This window comes from Haliotis rubra, unplaced genomic scaffold (assembly GCF_003918875.1).
Source record: "Haliotis rubra isolate DU_JTF1 unplaced genomic scaffold, ASM391887v1 Scf149, whole genome shotgun sequence".
NCBI lineage: Eukaryota > Metazoa > Mollusca > Gastropoda > Lepetellida > Haliotidae > Haliotis > Haliotis rubra.
The window spans coordinates 1,163,520-1,183,491 of record NW_025765436.1 but is presented as its reverse complement, the minus strand read 5'-3'; the positions used below and the strand labels follow the sequence as shown (position 1 = coordinate 1,183,491).

At 40.4% G+C, this 19,972-nt stretch overlaps 1 protein-coding gene across 2 annotated transcripts in view; it reads right to left on the bottom strand.

Annotated features, from left to right (window-relative positions):
- LOC124270011 (glutamate-rich protein 3-like) overlaps window positions 1-19,972 on the bottom strand; it is a 47,040-nt gene that overhangs the window by 26,217 nt on the left and 851 nt on the right. Inside the window, exons 2-12 of one of the 2 annotated variants that reach the window (XM_046705035.1) lie at window positions 18,161-18,254; window positions 17,542-17,679; window positions 17,324-17,383; window positions 16,377-16,586; window positions 10,520-10,708; window positions 9,891-10,016; window positions 8,938-9,129; window positions 8,503-8,707; window positions 6,312-6,498; window positions 5,323-5,480; window positions 2,002-2,064 (exon numbers count right to left, since the gene is read on the bottom strand). In XM_046705035.1, the coding sequence (XP_046560991.1) occupies window positions 2,002-2,064; window positions 5,323-5,480; window positions 6,312-6,498; window positions 8,503-8,707; window positions 8,938-9,129; window positions 9,891-10,016; window positions 10,520-10,708; window positions 16,377-16,586; window positions 17,324-17,383; window positions 17,542-17,679; window positions 18,161-18,254 (1,622 nt within the window). Of the gene's footprint in view, window positions 1-2,001; window positions 2,065-5,322; window positions 5,481-6,311; window positions 6,499-8,502; window positions 8,708-8,937; window positions 9,130-9,890; window positions 10,017-10,519; window positions 10,709-16,376; window positions 16,587-17,323; window positions 17,384-17,481; window positions 17,680-18,160; window positions 18,255-19,972 lie in introns of both variants that reach the window. The other variant, XM_046705036.1, reaches the window with a different exon arrangement.

Genomic DNA, 19,972 nt, shown 5'->3' with positions numbered 1-19,972 from the left:
ACACCAGAACCATGTTTTATATATTGTAACCATGAGAGGAATAGAACCCTGACAAGTGAACACTTTAACCACAATGCCACCCTAATGCCTTAACATTTATATGTACCATGACTAGCTAGTGAGTTGGGTGAAAGCCAGTTTGTGTTAAGAATGAACAAAATAATATTACCAACATAATGACAATCTCGTTAATATATCACATCTCTACCACTGCACACTGATCTCAGGACATGCCATTGCAGGACATGTCAGTACAAAATTTCATACAGCCAATCAGAGCGTCACTTACAAGATCGAGAAAGTGAAAGTTAAAATGCTTTTTTCTAATCACACAACCACCCAATATCAGGCAATTTGAACAACTAATCCATGGGCGGATCCAGGAATTTTGAAAGAGGGGGGTTCAGTGGGTTCGAACCCCTGAACCCCAATTGGCTCAACCAACGAAAAAAAAATCCTTAATGTGGTCTTAAGTCATTCTCAAAATTGGGGATTCGAACCCCTGAACCCTCCCTCTGGATCCGCCAATGTAATCACTATGACTGATTCCATACAAAACATGATCTCTCACTTCAAGGGGAAAAACATTTGAAATAGAAGAGGCTTTGTACAATCTCAGCCTAATATTGGACATGTGTTCAGTTTTGACCATCAAGCTAGAAAAAGCTGATGTATTATAGTCTGACTGCAGATAACTTTGTGCTAATCATTTCACTGGTGTGTCAACATTTGTAAAAGTCATCCTGTTGAGATCTGTAATGGGATTATCTTATATCTTTGTGTAGCAGCAGCAACCTGTTTTGATTTTCATGAGACTGAACATAATATCAAGTGGTTGGTTGGTTCTTTAACGCTGCATTCTGCAATATTCCAGCTATATGGCAGTAATATCAAGTAACTTTTGGGCTTATGTTATCTGTACAATTGAACTGAAAGCATAATACTAACATAAATACATACATACTGAAATAACTATTTGTAAGCTTTACTATGCATCTATTGACTGACTGACTGAGTTTCTATGCATCTATTGAAGTAATGCCTTCACTGCAATATCAAACAATGATTTAAAACACCTGGAAATGAGGCTTAACATGGAAAGCTATACTTATTACAGCTTTGTACTTATAACACCATAAAGAAGGAATTGGAATATGTATATCTAGTGATCCATAAAATCACTGCCTCTCCATTACAAAAAGCACCTCAAATTACATTTAAATTGCATGATTAATAAAATGATTCAAACAAATTACTGATTATTTCTAATCTCTTTAATGAAAAACCATCATATCTTATGAAAATGCATGAACTTTGTCTTTCTGGACATAATAGTGTTAAAAACCCTAGACTTAATAGTTCTTAACCTTATTCCTAAACCCCTCTGTTTAAGTTAATTGAATTAAAGCTGGACTAATGATTTATAAGCAATGAAATAAGAAATGCATGTTAACAATTATGCTGAAACCATTTTTGGACTATTTGATAAATGAGCAGACCATTATAAAAAGTCAAGAAATAAAAATTAAAATGCCTGAGCTGATAAAACATCAGTATTTGTGCTGTTATATCTCACATTGTCTAGTGCTGGATAAATAGTGTAACTGTGTAAACACTGGAATAACATGAGGACTGTTTTTATCTTAATGTTTTTAATATAACGATGAAATAAATTTATTTATTTTAATTAAACATTCTAAAATTTCTCTTAGCGATCCTGATTGTGTTTTTAAAGTCTTTTTCTACTTCATTCAAAGTAATTTATACAAAAAACATGAAATTTCTCAAAAAGAATAAAGATTAACATCAATGACATGAATATGAATGTATAATATTGAGGAGGTGTTTCAGTGATGCTAAGTGGTCATGTGGAACGGGGGATATGTACAGAACTAGAAACAAACAGTCTCATCATGCTTGAGTTACAGGAACACTGAGAACATAACCCAGGAACACAATGTGAGGAAACAGCACACCAAAACACAGCAAGCTGAGTTATACCCGCATTATTGTTCGGTGCCTCATCGCCATCTACCTCCACAGGAATCAAGATTTGGTCATGGGCTGAAATGGCCACAACATCAACATTGCACAATACATGAAGCTATTCCAACTCATCACACTGAAATACAGACACGTAAACATAATCTGCTCTGTCAGTTACTGTATAGAAATATGCTGTTTCCGTGGAGGTTATTTTTGACTCAAGTCAGTGTCATGCCCCCAGACCATCACACCATGAACCCACGCCCTCACAAAGACATGTGATGAACCCATACACTCTGATCCCATACATACGGTGACATACCATGACTCCATATCTTCACACATGACATGCCATGACCCCTCATCCTCACACATGGTATACTATGACACCACATGACATGAATTGACACAATCTCCTCACAAACGACACCTAATGACCCCACATCCTAACACATGTCATGGCCCCCACATCCTAACACATGTCATGACCCCTACATCCTAACACATGTCATGACCCTACATCCTAACACATGTCATGACCCTACATCCTAACACATGTCATGACCCTACATCCTAACACATGTCATGACCCTACATCCTAACACATGTCATGACCCTACATCCTAACACATGTCATGACCCTACATCCTAACACATGTCATGACCCTACATCCTAACACATGTCATGACCCTACATCCTAACACATGTCATGATCCTACATCCTAACACATGTCATGATCCTACATCCTAACACATGTCATGACCCTACATCCTAACACATGTCATGATCCCACATCCTAACACATGTCATGACCCTACATCCTAACACATGTCATGACCCTACATCCTAACACATGTCATGACCCTACATCCTAACACATGTCATGATCCTACATCCTAACACATGTCATGACCCTACATCCTAACACATGTCATGACCCTGTCATCCTAACACATGTCATGACCCTACATCCTAAACACATGTCATGACCCTACATCCTAACACATGTCATGGACCTCCACACATCCTAACACATGTCATGACCCCACATCCTAACACATGTCATGATCCTACATCCTAACACATGTCCATCCTACATCCTAACACATGTCATGACCCACATCCTAACACATGTCATGATCCCTACATCCTAACACATCCTAACACATGTCATGATCCCCATGACATCCTAACACATGTCATGACCCTAACACATCCTAACACATGTCATGACCCCACATCCTAACACATGTCATGACCCCACATCCTAACACATGTCGTGACCCGCACATCCTAACACATGTCATGACCCCACATCCTAACACATGTCATGATCCTACATCCTAACACATGTCATGACCCCACATCCTAACACATGTCATGACCCCACATCCTAACACATGTCATGACCCCACATCCTAACACATGTCGCATGACCCTACATCCTAACACATGTCACACATCCTAACACATGTCATGACCTCCATCCTAACACATAACCTAAATATGTCATGTCATCCTAACACATGTCATGACCTCCCATCCTAACACGCATGTCATTTCTCCCATCCTAACACATGTCATGACCTCCCATCCTAACACATGTCCATGATCCTCCCATCTTAACACATGTCATGACCTCCTATCCTAACATGTCATGACCTCTCCTACATCCTAACACATGTCATGACCCTCCATCCTAAACACGTTATGACTCCTACATCCTAACACATGTCATGACCACCACATCCTAACACATAATCATGACCCTATGCATCCTAACACATGTCATGACCCCACATCCTAACACATGTCATGACTCTACATCCTAACACATGTCATTTCCCACATCCTAACACATGTCATGACCATTTACATCCTAACATTATGTCATGACCCTACATCCTAACACATGTCATGACTTTGATGCCATCCTAACACATGTGGACTCCTCACATCCTAACACATGTCATGACCCTACATCCTCATCCTAACACATGTCATGCCCCCACATCCAAACACATGTCGTGGACTCCACACATCCTAACACATGTCATGACTCCTACATCCTAACACATATCATGACACACACACATTATGTCATGACACATGTCATACATCCTCCAACACATGTCATGACCTCCCATCCTAACACATAATGACTCACCCATCTTAACACATGTCATGACCCTCCATCTTAACACATGTCATGACCTCCCATCCTAACACATCATGACCTCCCATCTTAACACATGTCATGACCTCTGGCTCATGACCTCCCCATCCCATGTCATGACCACCCATCCTAACACATAATGACCTCCCCTAACACATGTCGTGGACACATAACACATGTCATGACATCCTAACACATATCATGATCCTACATCCTAAACACATGTCATCCTAACACATGTCCATAACACATGTCATGACATCCTAACACATGTCGTGACATATCCTAACACATGTCATGACCCTACATCCTAACACATACAATGCCCCCACATCCAAACACATGTCGTCCCTAACACATCTTAACACATGTCATGACCTCCCATATCCTAACCTCCCATCATGATGACCTCCCATCTTAACACATGTCATGACCTCCCATCCTAACACATGTCATGACCTCCCATCCTAACACATCATGACATCTTCATGTCATGACCTCCTGTCCTAACATGTCATGAATCCCATCTTAACACACGTCATGACCTCCCATCCCACGCTATGACCTCCCATCCTAACACATGTCATGACATGACCTCCCATCTTAACACATGTCATGAACTCCCATCTTAACACATGTCATGACCTCCCATCCTAACACATGTCATGACCCCACATCATAACACATGGCATGACCCCACATCCTAACACATGTCATGACCTCCCATCCTAACATGTCATGACCTCCCATCCTAACACATGTCATGACCTCCCATCCTAACACATGTCATGACCCCACATCATAACACATTCATACTACACATACCTCACATGCTAAAAGCCTACACCATCACAAATAACATGTCATGATCTCACATCCTCATACGGGATGTCATGACTCCTTAGATATCTCATGACATTTCATAACCCCACAACCTCACATGACATGTCCAAACAACCCACTTGCACACATGATATGATCCCATCACCTTAACATTAAACACACCAATCATGCTAAAACCCCATCCCTTCATGCATAATGTGTCATAACCCCACAACCTCACATGAGATGTCATGACTCCACAGATATCACATGACATTTTATGACCCACAATTCCAGCAGATATCCAGCACTAGATCCCAGCAACCAATAACCTACCTGTTTCCTCCTCATCTGACTGTTTAGCATTCTCGGTCTCCTTGGGGGGTACCTCCGTGGTTTTCACAACAATCACCTCCTCCCCAGGGTTGCTGGGTGGCATTTTCACCTTCTTGGGTGGAGCCTTGCCCCCAACCAGCCCCTTCTGAACCTGGCACCTGAAACAGTCATGTCCGTCTATCAAAACATGGACCCAACCACTGCTTTGTATGTACCGAGGGAAACAAATAAGGGAACACCACTTCACAGCAGTGTTCCTGTATTTATTCTCAGAGTTTTCACCTACAGTACAATACAAAGCTTGTGAAGAAACCTAGAAAAGTATTAAGGGACACTTGTACTTTCATGTGTTCCCTTATTTGTTTCCCTCAGTATATTATAAAGGGACAATAAATGGTCAATGTAAATCACTTGAAAACATGTGAAATTTGTGATGGGTGCCTGCTACTTTAACTGGATTAAAAGGAGTTGAAATAAGCAAGATTGCCACAGGATAGATGGCTACAGCCTGTAACCATGGATACCCTTAGCTTGACAATTGTTGTATCCCAGAACATCATATATGAGTTATATGTAAATATATCATTTTGATGTTTCTAATTATTAACACATGTACAGCTTATTTCATTTGGAACTAAACATTGTTGACCTTATTTGCATAAATTCAAAATCCGTATGTGTACAGGAAACAACGTTTTGTGTCCAGCAAATGCACTTGTCAAATCTTAATGGATGTCTAAATCTGTAGTGATAAGCTCTATCTAACACCCATGAGGACTGAAAGGATGAATTCCCACTTCGATAGCATTTCTACTCTCTCTGCCCTTTTGTCAATCATCTCAATATACTTATAACTTTCTTTTTGAAAAAGGTAGACACATAGTCAAGGAACACAGCAGTCAAATAAGCAGTCCAAATCTCACAAAAGAATAATTCATCAAGGAACATTCATGAGGATTTTGAAAACTGCAAGTTACAACAACACTCACTTGTAGCAAGGATTCATTCCCTTGATGCCAACAAAGCTGAAGTGACCTTGCTTGGCTCCCAGTCGGACTTTCTTGGAGTGGCCAAACTCGCAACACGTGCTAACCCTTGCATCTTGTCGACCATCTACATACAGTGTCAGGCTGAAGGGGTAGCCCCGATGACGCTTTGAGGTGAAGCTGAACGTACCTGGAGACAAGCACTAAGTGTTACGCAAGTCTACACATTTTGTTAATTAAACACAAACTTGCTACTTTAAATGTTCTACAAGTGCTTTCAGTGACCCTCTTTATATCCTCTGGTTGCCGCCCTTAACTCACTTTTGTGACTCAGTGAGATGCCTACATTATCTTCTTGTTCTTGATAAGTCTCCCATACTCACTTCTTAGCTCTGTGATGGACCTATACACACTTCTGAGCTCAACAAGACACTTATATTCACTTCCTGGCTGATTAGCCCCCTTACACTCATTTCTAGCCCAATGAGACGTGTATAACCCTGGCTCAATGAAACCCTTATAATGTACTCCTGGCTCAATGAGGTCCCCAATAATACTTCCTGGCTCAATGAGGTCCCCAATAATACTTCCTGTCTCAATGAGGTCCCTAATAATACTTCCTGTCTCAATGAGGTCCCTAATAATACTTCCTGTCTCAATGAGGTCCCCAATAATACTTCCTGTCTCAATGAGGTTCCAATAATACTTCCCTCAATGAGGTCCCCAATAATACTTCCTGCTCAAGGGCTCAATGAGGTCCCTCAAGTAATGAGAATAATACTTCCTGGCTCTGAGGTCTCAATCAATGAGGTCCCTAATAATGGGTCCCTAATAATACTTCCTGGCTCAATGAGGTCCCCAATAATACTTCCTGGCTCAATGAGGTCCCAATAATACTTCCTGGCTCAATGAGGTCCCCAATAATACTTCCTGTCTCAATGAGGTCCCCAATAATACTTCCTGGCTCAATGAGGTCCCTAATAATACTTCCTGTCTCAATGAGGTCCTCAATAATACTTCCCCTCAATGAGGTCCCCAATAATACTTCCTGGCTCAATGAGGTCCCCAATACTTAATACTTGCTTCCTGGCTCAATGAGGTCCCCAATAATACTTCCTGGCTCAATGAGGTCCCTAATAATACTTCCTGGCTCAATGAGGTCCCTAATAATACTTGGCTCCAATGAGGTCCCTAATAATACTTCCTGGCTTCAATGAGGTCCCCAATAATACTTCCTGGCTCAATGAGGTCCCCAATAATACTTCCTGGCTCAATGAGGTCCCTAATAATACTTCCTGGCTCAATGAGGTCCCCAATAATACTTCCTGGCTCAATGAGGTCCCAATAATACTTCCTGGCTCAATGAGGTCCCCAATAATACTTCCTGGCTCAATGAGGTCCCCAATAATACTTCCTGGCTCAATGAGGTCCCCAATAATACTTCCTGGCTCAATGAGGTCCCCAATAATACTTCCTGGCTCAATGAGGTCCCCAATAATACTTCCTGGCTCAATGAGGTCCCCAATAATACTTCCTGTCTCAATGAGGTCCCTAATAATACTTCCTGGCTCAATGAGGTCCCCAATAATACTTCCTGGCTCAATGAGGTCCCAATAATACTTCCTGGCTCAATGAGGTCCCCAATAATACTTCCTGTCTCAATGAGGTCCCCAATAATACTTCCTGTCTCAATGAGGTCCCTAATAATACTTCCTGGCTCAATGAGGTCCCCTAATAATACTTCCTGGCTTCCTGGCTCAATGAGGTCCCCAATAATACTTACTGGCTCAATGGCTCAATGAGGTCCCCAATAATACTTCCTGGCTCAATGAGGTCCCCAATAATACTTCCTGGCTCAATGAGGTCCCTAATAATACTTCCTGTCTCAATGAGGTCCCCAATAATACTTCCTGTCTCAATGAGGTCCCTAATAATACTTCATGGTTCAATGAGGTCCCCAATAATACTTTCCTGTCTCAATGAGGTCCCCAATAATACTTCCTGTCTCAATGAGGTCCCTAATAATACTTCCTTCCTGGCTCAAAGAGGTCCCTAAGATCCAGACTCTTATTCTCATTACTAGCCAAACAAGACCCATATATTCACACCCTGGCTCAATGAGACTCTAATAGTCACTCCTGGCTCAATGAGGTCCCTGATATCCACTTCCTGGCTCGGGCTCTGTAATACTCACTTCCTGGCTCTATGAGTCCCTTGAACACAGTCAGGGTGTTGCCCCCACAATGCTGCTGCTCCACAGTGACATTTTGTCGGTTGTCGGTTCTCTCCCGAGCCAGTTTGAGGGCCCAGCCATGGAACTTCATGGTCATCACACAGTTAGAGTGGACGTCCCCCTGGTGTCTCATCGGTTGCTCTCTCCGGTGGAGATCAACCCCAGGCTGCAACATCAACAACAACATCAGCAACAACATCAGCACCATTACCAAATTTGAAAAACAGTTACCAGTACAATCAGCTAATGTCAAAGAAAATGAACAATCTGAAAACATGATAAAACACATAGCCAATCAAACAGTACACATTTAAAAAAAATATATGAAATTTGTTGAAATATTATAACAACATTTTCTTCAATATAATGTAATTCCAAGTATGAAGCAAAACATACACTCCGTTTTGGTGACTTGTCACTGCTGGTAGAACGCCCCCTGTTTCCAGCACTGCGATGTCGGGCGGTGCCAGTACGGGGGGACGAGGGGGGTATTGGTATCTGTGGAATCAGATATGGGGAAGCCAAGGTGTTAACCTGCTCCACCTTAGCCAGGGCATTAGCGTAACGCCGCAGGGCAAGAGGGTTCAGCTGAAAGAAGAAGTGAACAGCGTACATGTCACATGATATCTTTAACCATCCGTGGTAATTTTACACAGGTTTTATAGCTTAAAAACCCAATATTATTAATGTAGTTTTAGTCACAATATGTCTGAAATACTGCCCATGTTAATACAAAAATTAATTCACGCATTTCGCACCAAAGGAATGGTCCGTATTTATGATCCGTGAAATCTCCTACAATCCCCCCCGTTCCTTAAAACATGACAAAGGACATGAAGTAGTTCCAGAAAGACCACCATCCTGTAGCAGACATGGAAAGACATCGCAACCCATGTGCAGAGATTGACATTCTCTGTCAATAACTAGCTGGACAGCAGGGTAATATGATCTATGTATCCTCTTCGCTATGTCACCCTGATGTACTCCACAATGAATCTGACATTAGCCATTTTGTCCATAATGTGGCCTTTGTCAGATGATCACCAAACGGTGGCAGAAAATCAAGAATACCACCACAATTAGGAATGTAAACATTGATAGGGCTATTCATGCAAATAAATAAATTACTGTTATTCATTAAGTTTTCCAAAATGGAATCTAGTTTCAAGAGAAACATGAATATCAGTCCCAAAAATATTTCTTTATAAACTAACATCCAAAAGGGTGTTTTCCCCTTAAATCACTAACACCATCCAAAGATTCCAGGGTATGTTATGCTTTGTGATGGAGTCATCATAATACTCATGTTATGTCCAGATAAATACAGCAAAGCAAGACGAATTCCTTACAGAGTAGAGGTGTCTGGTATCCACCTCCTCCCTGTTGCGAGGAGTTCTGCTACGTCCAGATCGTACAACACCTTGTTCACAGTCCGACATGTCGATAGTGTTGCCGTCGTCATCAACATAGATCACCTACATAGAGGATGTAAATGAATTTGAAGAAAGCCTTTTAGTAAGTGTTCATCAATGAAATGTTTCTGTGCTCATTACCCGGTATATTAACCCAACAATAATGGATTACTGGATCCATATTTCAGTCAATAAATTAATATTTTGACATCACAAATCTAAATTATTTCGGATGTAAATATGTGATTCTCTTTCAATTATGAACATCGAAAAAAGGAATGATTAAAACAGGACTTTTAACAATACACACCAAATTTGTGACATCTATCAACATGATTACATTTTAACAGATGACATTTTCTTCTGATATTATCAATAATATTTACAATGATACTTGCCGTGGCTGTAGCAATATCACATATCCACTACTGATCTATTCAAACTATACATTTCATGTTTTTTTCAAATCAGTAAGTTCCAATCAGCATTAAACTAGCCAAATTAGCAGTAACTACTTCAGTGAATAGCACAGCATTGCACAACGTGAAAATGTTACGAAAACTCACGTCCCCATCCTCATCAACGGATTCGTACACTGAGGAGTTAGTATCTGGCATGTTAGAGGGTGCACTGATAGGCCGGTACTTTGCCGAGCGGTGGCGGCGGGGGCGTGGTGAGGGCCCTGACTGGGGCCGGCTAGAGCGAGGGGATAGGAAGGGCAAGATATCCTCATCGCTCCTCCGAACACGCTGTGTCTACAAGGATAGTATGGATAGTGCATGATAGTGATGATGATGATGATGACTATGTATGATGGCTAGTGGGTCCATGATGGTGGTCCGATCTGTCACGAGAGCTGTTGGTGATGCATGCTACAGAAAAAGGGTCATATGAATCAAGCATCGCAACCCATGTTGGTCAGGTCTTTGTTTATACTGCTAGAAAAATGTTAAGCAGCACCAACTACATATTTCTTTATAAAACAACCGCTTTCTTGGAATAATGTCCTGTATTAATTGTTTAGGCATAACACATGTGTTCTTGTTTTAAACTAACATTCTCAAATGGAGAAACTTCAATTAATTATGTTTAATAATCTATTGTATCGATTTCCATGGCAACCATTGCAATACGGAAGGTTTGGAGCTTAACCTATTTTCAGGTGCCTATTTTCGGACATTGATACAATGATCCTCAATCATCTCAAAAACTGTAACCTCATTATGTTAATTTCTGCCCCGCCCTTTCTACAAAGCAAAGACCCTAAATGAACCATGTCTAGATTCTCCTCTAGTTCAGAATCTCTTAATCTCCCATTTCACTGGAGCTCCTTTTCAAGTTAAATAGAATTATTTGTTTCTGCCAAAATGATAAATATTCTGATTATGATACCATTATGATCCCTTTGTGTGTCTTGATACACAGCCTCAGTCTGTCCTCTAGTCTCCTATTTCCTTACTGATTTTCAACTTTGACAGTCTGATTTTATATACACTTTCACTAGAAAGACCAAGCAATAGCTATCTTTAGAACAATGAGACCTTATAAATTATGCGTACAAGTTATATATTCCGTGTACAATATGACTGGCAAATACCATTGTCGTTTTGCAGGTAGAAAGTAAATAGGAAACAAAAGAGTATCATGTTGCCCTACAATGCTTATGCCTGTGTGTAATACATTGGTGTATGGACTGACAGGTATCTCATAAGCTGGTACATAATGCCATCTATGTATCATGATACACACTGTATCAAGGTTCTATAATCTGATGGGTGCCTGTATGATGATGATGATGATGATACTGGACTATCTTGACTATTCTATCTTGTATAGTGTACACTAGGATGCTATTATCTGTAGGAATGCTAGGCTGTTACAAGAGCATGGATCTAATAACTAATTGCTTGTCTAAAACGTTCTGTCTAAATGAACTATACTGAACAGCAAAAGAAACGCAAGTTTCGAAAAAATGAAATTTCATGTAGGTAAGCGTTCATGTTTATGGAACGTTCATGGTAAAGTGACGTAATGATCCCAGATGAGATGTCGTGCAATTTGACGTCCATACGAACCATTCGCACAAACACACCAACAGTGCAGCAAAACCATAATTTTAGCACGTGCATTGACGGTTCTGGATGGAAAGCATGCATTTCACTCTGAGGTATTCTTTATAAAGGTTTGTGTCAAACAACAGTTCAGTATTGATGCTAGGAGGTGTACACGCCACACAAACGATGCCTAGACTAACGACTGAGCAGAGGAGAGTGGCCATTGGAAAGTTACACGGAGGTAGCTCTGCAACCGCTGTAGCTAGACAATTGGGCTGTCATCTTACCACACTACATGACTTGCTCAACGTAATCAGCAAACCGGGGTTGCTGCTGATCGTCCCCGTACCGGACGACAACGAGTGACAACTCATATGCAAGATCGGTTCATCCGGGTCACTCATCTAAAGAACTGAACTCAAACAGAAACAGTAACAGCAGCCTTAGTTCTAGGGTCAAGTGGAGCAGTGTCCAGGGATACGATTAGGCGCCGTCTTCGGGCTGCTGGAATCCACTGCGGACGGCCATTTGTGGGGCCAGTTTTGACAACGTCAACAACGCCAGCAGCCCTCACACAGCAAGGGTGTTGATGGATCATCTGGCTCAGAACAATGTTAACGTTTTTCCATGGCCATCTCTTTCCCGGATATGGCTCCCTTTGAACATTCTGGGACGAAATTGGACGGAGGATTGGGGCAGGTAGACAGCCACTCACACTTGCACAATTGGAATACAGATTGGTGTTTGAGCGGAACCAGTTGCCTCAGGCAGTCTTTCAGACTCTAGTGAACTCAATGAGGCCACGTTGCACGGCCTGTGTGCAAGCTCAAGGTGGCTATACGCGCTACAAAAGAGACTGTCACTTTTCGCGTTCAGGGGTATCTCCATTTGACGGACTGTGATCAATTTGAACTTATTGCAATTCAATGTCAACAACAACTTTCAACTGTTAAATTGACAGTGTTTTCTATAGAATAAATGATTAAACATGATTTTGGTTGTCTTCTATTAAAAAACTTGACAAAAAGCCAGACTTGCGTTACTTTTGCTGTTCAGTATATAATGCTAAAACAAAGATGATGTGCTATTAAATGTTAACAGGTAAAATCATTTATATCAGGTATGTAGAAATAACGGCCAGTTTTGACAATAACAATACAGTTGAATTAAAAACAAACATAGTTATTGTTGTACTTTCCTTAAATACAGGCTTGCTAACAAGTTGGGAGTGATGATAGGTCAAATATACAATCAGTATGGACATAGGTCTTTCTTACAAACCAAAGGCACATATTTAACAAAACATTCACCCCCATTCAATCCCTCATCCTCTTTTCAGCTCTAACAGCCTATACTCATCCCCTTTTCAGCTCTCACAGCCTATACTTATCCCCTTTTCAGCTCTAACAGCCTATACTCATCCCCTTTTCAGCTCTAACAGCCTATACTCATCCCCTTTTCAGCTCTAACAGCCTATACTTATCCCCTTTTCAGCTCTAACAGCCTATACTCATCCCCTTTTCAGCTCTAACAGCCTATACTTATCCCCTTTTCAGCTCTAACAGCCTATACTCATCCCCTTTTCAGCTCTAACAGCCTATACTACATCCCCTTTTCAGCTCTAACAGCCTATACTCATCCCCTTTTCAGCCTCTAGCAGCCTATACTCATCCCCATCTCAACTCTAGCAGCCTATACTCATCCCCATGGCAGCCTATACTATCTAAACTCTAGCAGCCTATACTCATCCCCATCTCATCTCTAGCAGCCTATACTCATCCCCATCTCAACTCTAGCAGCCTATACTCATCCCCATCTCAACTCTAGCAGCCTATACTCATCCCCATCTCAACTCTAGCAGCCTATACTCATCCCCACCTCAACTCTAGCACTCATCATCTCAGCTCTAGCAGCCTATACTCATCCCCATCTCAGCTCTAGCAGCCACTCATCCCCATCTCAACTCTAGCAGCCTATACTCATCCCCATCTCAGCTCTAGCAGCCTATACTCATCCCCCCCATCTCTAGCTCTATACTCATCCCATCTCAATCCTAGCAGCTAGTAGCCTATACTCATCCCCATCTCAACTCTAGCAGCCTATACTCATCCCCATCTCAACTCTAGCAGCCTATACTCATCCCCATCTCAACTCTAGCAGCCTATACTCATCCCCATCTCAACTCTAGCAGCCTATACTCATCCCCAGCTCTAGCAGCCTATACTCATCCCCATCTCAACTCTAGCAGCCTATACTCATCCCCATCTCAACTCTAGCAGCCATCTCAGCTAGCCTATCATCCCCATCTCAGCTCTAGCAGCCTATACTCATCCCCATCTCAGCTCTAGCAGCCTATACTCATCCCCATCTCAGCTCCAGCTCTAGCAGCCTATACTCATCCCCATCTCAACTCTAGCAGCCTATACTCATCCCCTTCTCAGCTCTAGCAGCCTATACTCATCCCCATCTCAACTCTAGCAGCCTATACTCATCCCCATCTCAACTCTAGCAGCCTATACTCATCCCCATCTCAACTCTAGCAGCCTATACTCATCCCCATCTCAACTCTAGCAGCCTATACTCATCCCCATCTCAACTCCCCTAGCAGCTCTAGCCTATACTCATCCCCATCTCAACTCTAGCAGCCTATACTCATCCCCATCTCCTATACTCATCCCCTCTAGCAGCCTATACTCATCCCCATCTCAACTCTAGCAGCCTATACTCATCCCCATCTCAACTCTAGCAGCCTATACTCATCCCCATCTCAACTCTAGCAGCCTATACTCATCCCCATCTCAACTCTAGCAGCCTATACTCATCCCCATCTCAACTCTAGCAGCCATCTCAACTCTCAAGCAGCCTATACTCATCCCCATCTCAACTCTAGCAGCCTATACTCATCCCCATCTCAACTCTAGCAGCCTATACTCATCCCCATCTCAACTCTAGCCGCCTATACTCATCCCCTCCTCAACTCTAGCAGCCTATACTCATCCCCATCACAACTCTAGCAGCCTATACTCATCCCCATCTCAACTCTAGCAGCTCTTAAGTGTTCCTTTGATATTCACAGGTAAGACTTGTAGAATTATACCTTTCATTTAACCTTATACGTAACTACATGTATATTTAAGAGCCTATATGCTAGTTTATTTGGAGACGGAAGGAATACTCTGGGATAAAGTAAACAGTTGATTCATGAATATTATCAGATGCTGTAGCTAAGGATATGTTTGGCCTCAAGAAAGAACATGAACTGAAGTGAATTTATCTATTCAAAATGGTTTGGAAAAGATCTAAATTAAACAATCTCTAACTAGTGATGAAATGGATTATCATTAATATCAAATGCATTCATGTTAAGCATATCTATGGCAGGTGGCTGCGTCTATAGCTGTCTATCAACTCCACAGAATGATAAGTAGCTCACTGCAAAAAGGCAAACTGTCATGTTAATTTCACATCAACACAGCAACCATAGTCCTTGTGTACCATACCGCCAGAACTTACATCAGTCACTTTTCTACCATATACAACCTCATCAACTCATCAAAAATAAGATTTCACATTTTGTTTCATTTACTCTTTTTATTTTTCAATTTTAAAATTGATGCAGTCCAAACCTGAATGTAAAATTTGGGTAAATCATTTATTAAAACATCCAAGTTATTTTATTGCTTTATGAATTTCTCAGTATTGATCGTGCTGATAAACAGCAAAGTATTCTTCATCAACTCATATGATCAAACACACTTGTCAACAAATGAAAGTGACAAGGTATGAGGCTCTTTTTTACATACTAAAAGTGGCAATATTGAGAAATTATGAAAATGCTTTAAAATTGTTACAATGTGAACAGAACTGTTCAAATGACCTATGTGACATTTTTCCTGCTTGTTGTAGACTTTTATCAACAGAAATTGCAGAGGCATTGCAAAAATATATTTCAAAATGGCAGATATTTCGGCATGATTAAGTCTATTATTTTCTAAAAGATGTAGGCTAAGATGGTATAAGCATATGGTGAAAAATTCATCATTAATGACAACTTGCTCTTACTTTTACAATTTCCAACAGTTGGAAAAATTGTTTTTATTTGTTCATTTCAGAACTTCCTTCTGCATGTGATCACATCAAAAGTAAACAAGATGCAAGTGAGTGAAAGATCGTATCTTATGAACAGATCGTATCACTTTCATAACAGAATGTTAAACATTTTCATAACTTCAGAACTTTAAATATCCAGTTGGCTCTTATCATATTTCAACCTTTAAAGAATTAGATGGACTAGTATCACAAGGTTATAGCTGCTGTGAAGAGGTGCAAGGTTAATGCCAAGCCACACAAACAAGGTATGTGTGTGTACCCGTTCTTCAATAAGCAGGTCATTCTCAGCATACTGCCCAAATCGGGGGCTGGGGGTTTGATGGCCTCGGGAACGAGGAGAATCACTCCTGCCCCTTTTACCCCCAGATCGAGATCGGGTACGACGTTTAGGGATGGAGTCCTTCTCCCGTGGACTCGCTGTGATCAGGGGCAGGAGAGCTTCGTCAACCACATGCCGATTCCTATTCTCCTGTGGCCCACAATACTCAGTTATTTCGTGAATAATATACAGTGGACAAAACGTTAGAATATATATCATACATTTAAAAAACATAAAGTGACAAGGAATTATATCACATTTCCATCGGTTTTTTTCATTCTCAACTATCAAGTGTATTATGTCTCCAAGATACATGTATAAACTTCATAAACTCACAGGCAAAAGAAAGAATCCTCTCATGACCAAAGTCAGAGAAAAAAGAAATAGTCATTTTCATGTTAACGTTTTTATAATGTTTGTACTTTTTGGTAAAATCCTCTTTTCAGTTACTTTCTGTTGTCCGGTAGTTTATAATCATAAATATGGGAAGTGCATCTTCTCTCTTACATCTCCCCTGTGACATCCGTTGCATGATACATATCAGGACACACATTCCTAACATTATTTACATGCCGACTGTCAGATACTGGACTAAGACATCTATCCTGCAATAACTATTCTGCAACAACTATCCTGCAACATCTATTCTGTGACACCCATCATACAATGCCTATTCTGCTCCACCTGTCCTGTGACACCTATCCTGAAACGCCTATTCTTCAACACCTGTTCTGCAACACCAAACCTGGAACACCTATCCTGCAAACATCCATCCTTCAACACCTACTCTTTGACACCAATCCTGCAACACCTTTGCTGTACAATGTCTCCCTTGCTACAACTATTATACAACACCTATTCCATGACACCTGCCCTGTGACACCTACCCTGACTCTCTGCACCAGCTCTATCTTGGCTATCTCCTCCAGTTTCTGTCGGATGGCCACCTGGCAATGTCTACCATATTACAAATACTATACAACACCTATTCCATGACATCTATCCAATGACACCTATTCCATGACACCTGCCCTGTGACACCTACCTTGACTCTCTGCACCAGCTCTATCTTGGCTATCTCCTCCAGTTTCTGTCGGATGGCCACCTGGCGATGTCGCTCCAGGTCCAGTGTCTTGTGGACGATAGCCTGTGCCAGGAGATCCTTCACATGCTTCTTGTGTTCCTTACGAGCTATGTTCAAGCGGTAGCTTGTCTCGGAAACAATTTGTCCACGGCGAGTGATCTGAAGAAAAAATAACATATTGATAAAATATTATATTAATATATTCCTTCTGGTTAGAATTTGTTATATACAAAGAAATTTTGTGAAACAAAACCCAGTTTTATCTAGAATCTGTGCTTTCTGGCCATATCTTCTAGAAATGTCTACATAGAGAGCAAGGACATCAGAACAAACTATTTCATAATCACATTAATTATAAACATTATTTCAAAACATTATCACCAATATTAACTTGATTGCAATTAATTTATATTTTTCATGAGATGATCAATTCCAAAAGAAAATATTGAGTCATTTGAACAGAAAATGAACTTACATCCCACATGTACATATTTTGTAATATCTTTCTCTTTGAGTTAGAAAGAACCTTAGCAGTTATTCCATAATCAGTACAACAGTCATCATAATTACTGGAAAAAAAATTGATAACACACAGTCTTATAAACATTTATATCTCAAAATGTAGAAAACAATTACGAACCAGGCCCGATTTGCGTAGATGTCCACGCATCCTGTCGTTGGCAAAGTAGCCAGCCAGGTGCTTGTCACTCAGGCTGTTATAACCCGACAGTTGACTGCAACATAATGTCAAGCTCTTAGAATGATGACAGTGCACAATGAAAGTCCAATGATAAGTGAGTGAGTGAATTAGTTTAGTTTTATGCTGCTTTTAGCAATATTCCAATAATATCACAGCGGGGAACACCAGACATGGGCTTTACAGTACATATTGTGCCCATGTGGAGAATCAAACCTGGGTTTTCGGCGTGATGAGTGAACGCTTTAACCACTAAGCTTCCCCACCGCCCCTCCATTGATAAGGGGGCGGTGGGGTAGCCTAGTGGTTAAAGCGTTCGATCATCACGCCAAAGACCCGGGTTCGATTCCCTACATGGATACAATGTGTGAAGCCCATTTCTGGCATCCCCCGCCATGATATTGCTGGAATATTGCTGAAAGCAGCGTTAAACCATACTCACTCACTCGATCACTCCAATGATAAGTGTGTGTAATATTTGACATTCATAATATGAACACATGGTAAGACCAGATCACTGTTATTTCTTTTTTTACCGATCCACCAGTCGTATTTTTTCAAGAATAAGAAAAAAAAATAATTGATTTTCCCCGCTCAAAAAATAAAATCCTAATGTTTTAATTGGCCAAAACTGTAAATTTAAAAGTAAATCGTTTTAAGGTTGTTTTTTGCCCCATATACACTTCAATTGGTCTGGCCTAATGTAAACATTGCTACACTATACTTTAAAAACTGCACAAAACAATAGTTGTTCTTATCTACTAAAAGATAAAAACCTGCAAATACACATGTGGGGTTCTTGTGTATGCAGCATTTCCCATCCAAAATATGAAACATTGTTTTACAATGTTAGAACCTTTTTTTTCTTAGCAGTTGGGTTGGGGGTTGAAATAAGAAATAAAAACTAGAAAAAGAGTCAAGTAATCTGTTTAAGGTATTCTAAGAAAAAAACCCAATTAATTTAAAAGAAAAAGTGTTTCTTGAATTCATTTTCAAGAGGTTATCTTTCCCACTATCTGACATCCTTTTAAGTTAATGTTACTGAAATTGGATCTTGTGGGAAGAATAAAAGACATATTCTTATACTGATTGCATGAAATTAAAAGGCTGACAAACATAATAATTCTGATAAAACTCCATTCTGATTCATCATCGAGACGTTTAAAGAAATTGAAAAGGCCAACTGCGCCCAGTGATGGCCATAACTTCAGACCTTCAGATGTTACAATATTAAGAAATGTCTTACAATACATTTAAGACAGAAAAATAACACAACAGAAATTGAACAGTTGAATATATTTTTGATATAAATAAAAGGTTTTTGGGATATCAGAGAGCTTGAAATTTGGTGTGACTCTATATCTAACCCTTGTTTCTTAACTAATTTAGCAATTTCATACATGAAAATATTAAAACTTTTTGCTTAAAAATCCTGGGAATGAGGTGGGGGAGGCATTCATTTTGTACATGACATGCAGGGGTCACTTACGTGAATTTTAGGGGACGGGGGTCTTTCAATTGTTTATGCTTCTCCATAAAAATCATCATCATCCCCTAGCCACAAGTACATGCTTGACCAATAATAAATCATCATCATCCCGCAAAATACATTTTCAATAGAAATGATAGATGCACTCAAGATAATGGGCTCAAAATGTCAACATATATTGTATATGCACTAGCACAGAGTTTGTGAAGGTCAGTGCAAAATCAGCAATGACATCAATAATAGTGACAAGGGAATGTTAGATAGTA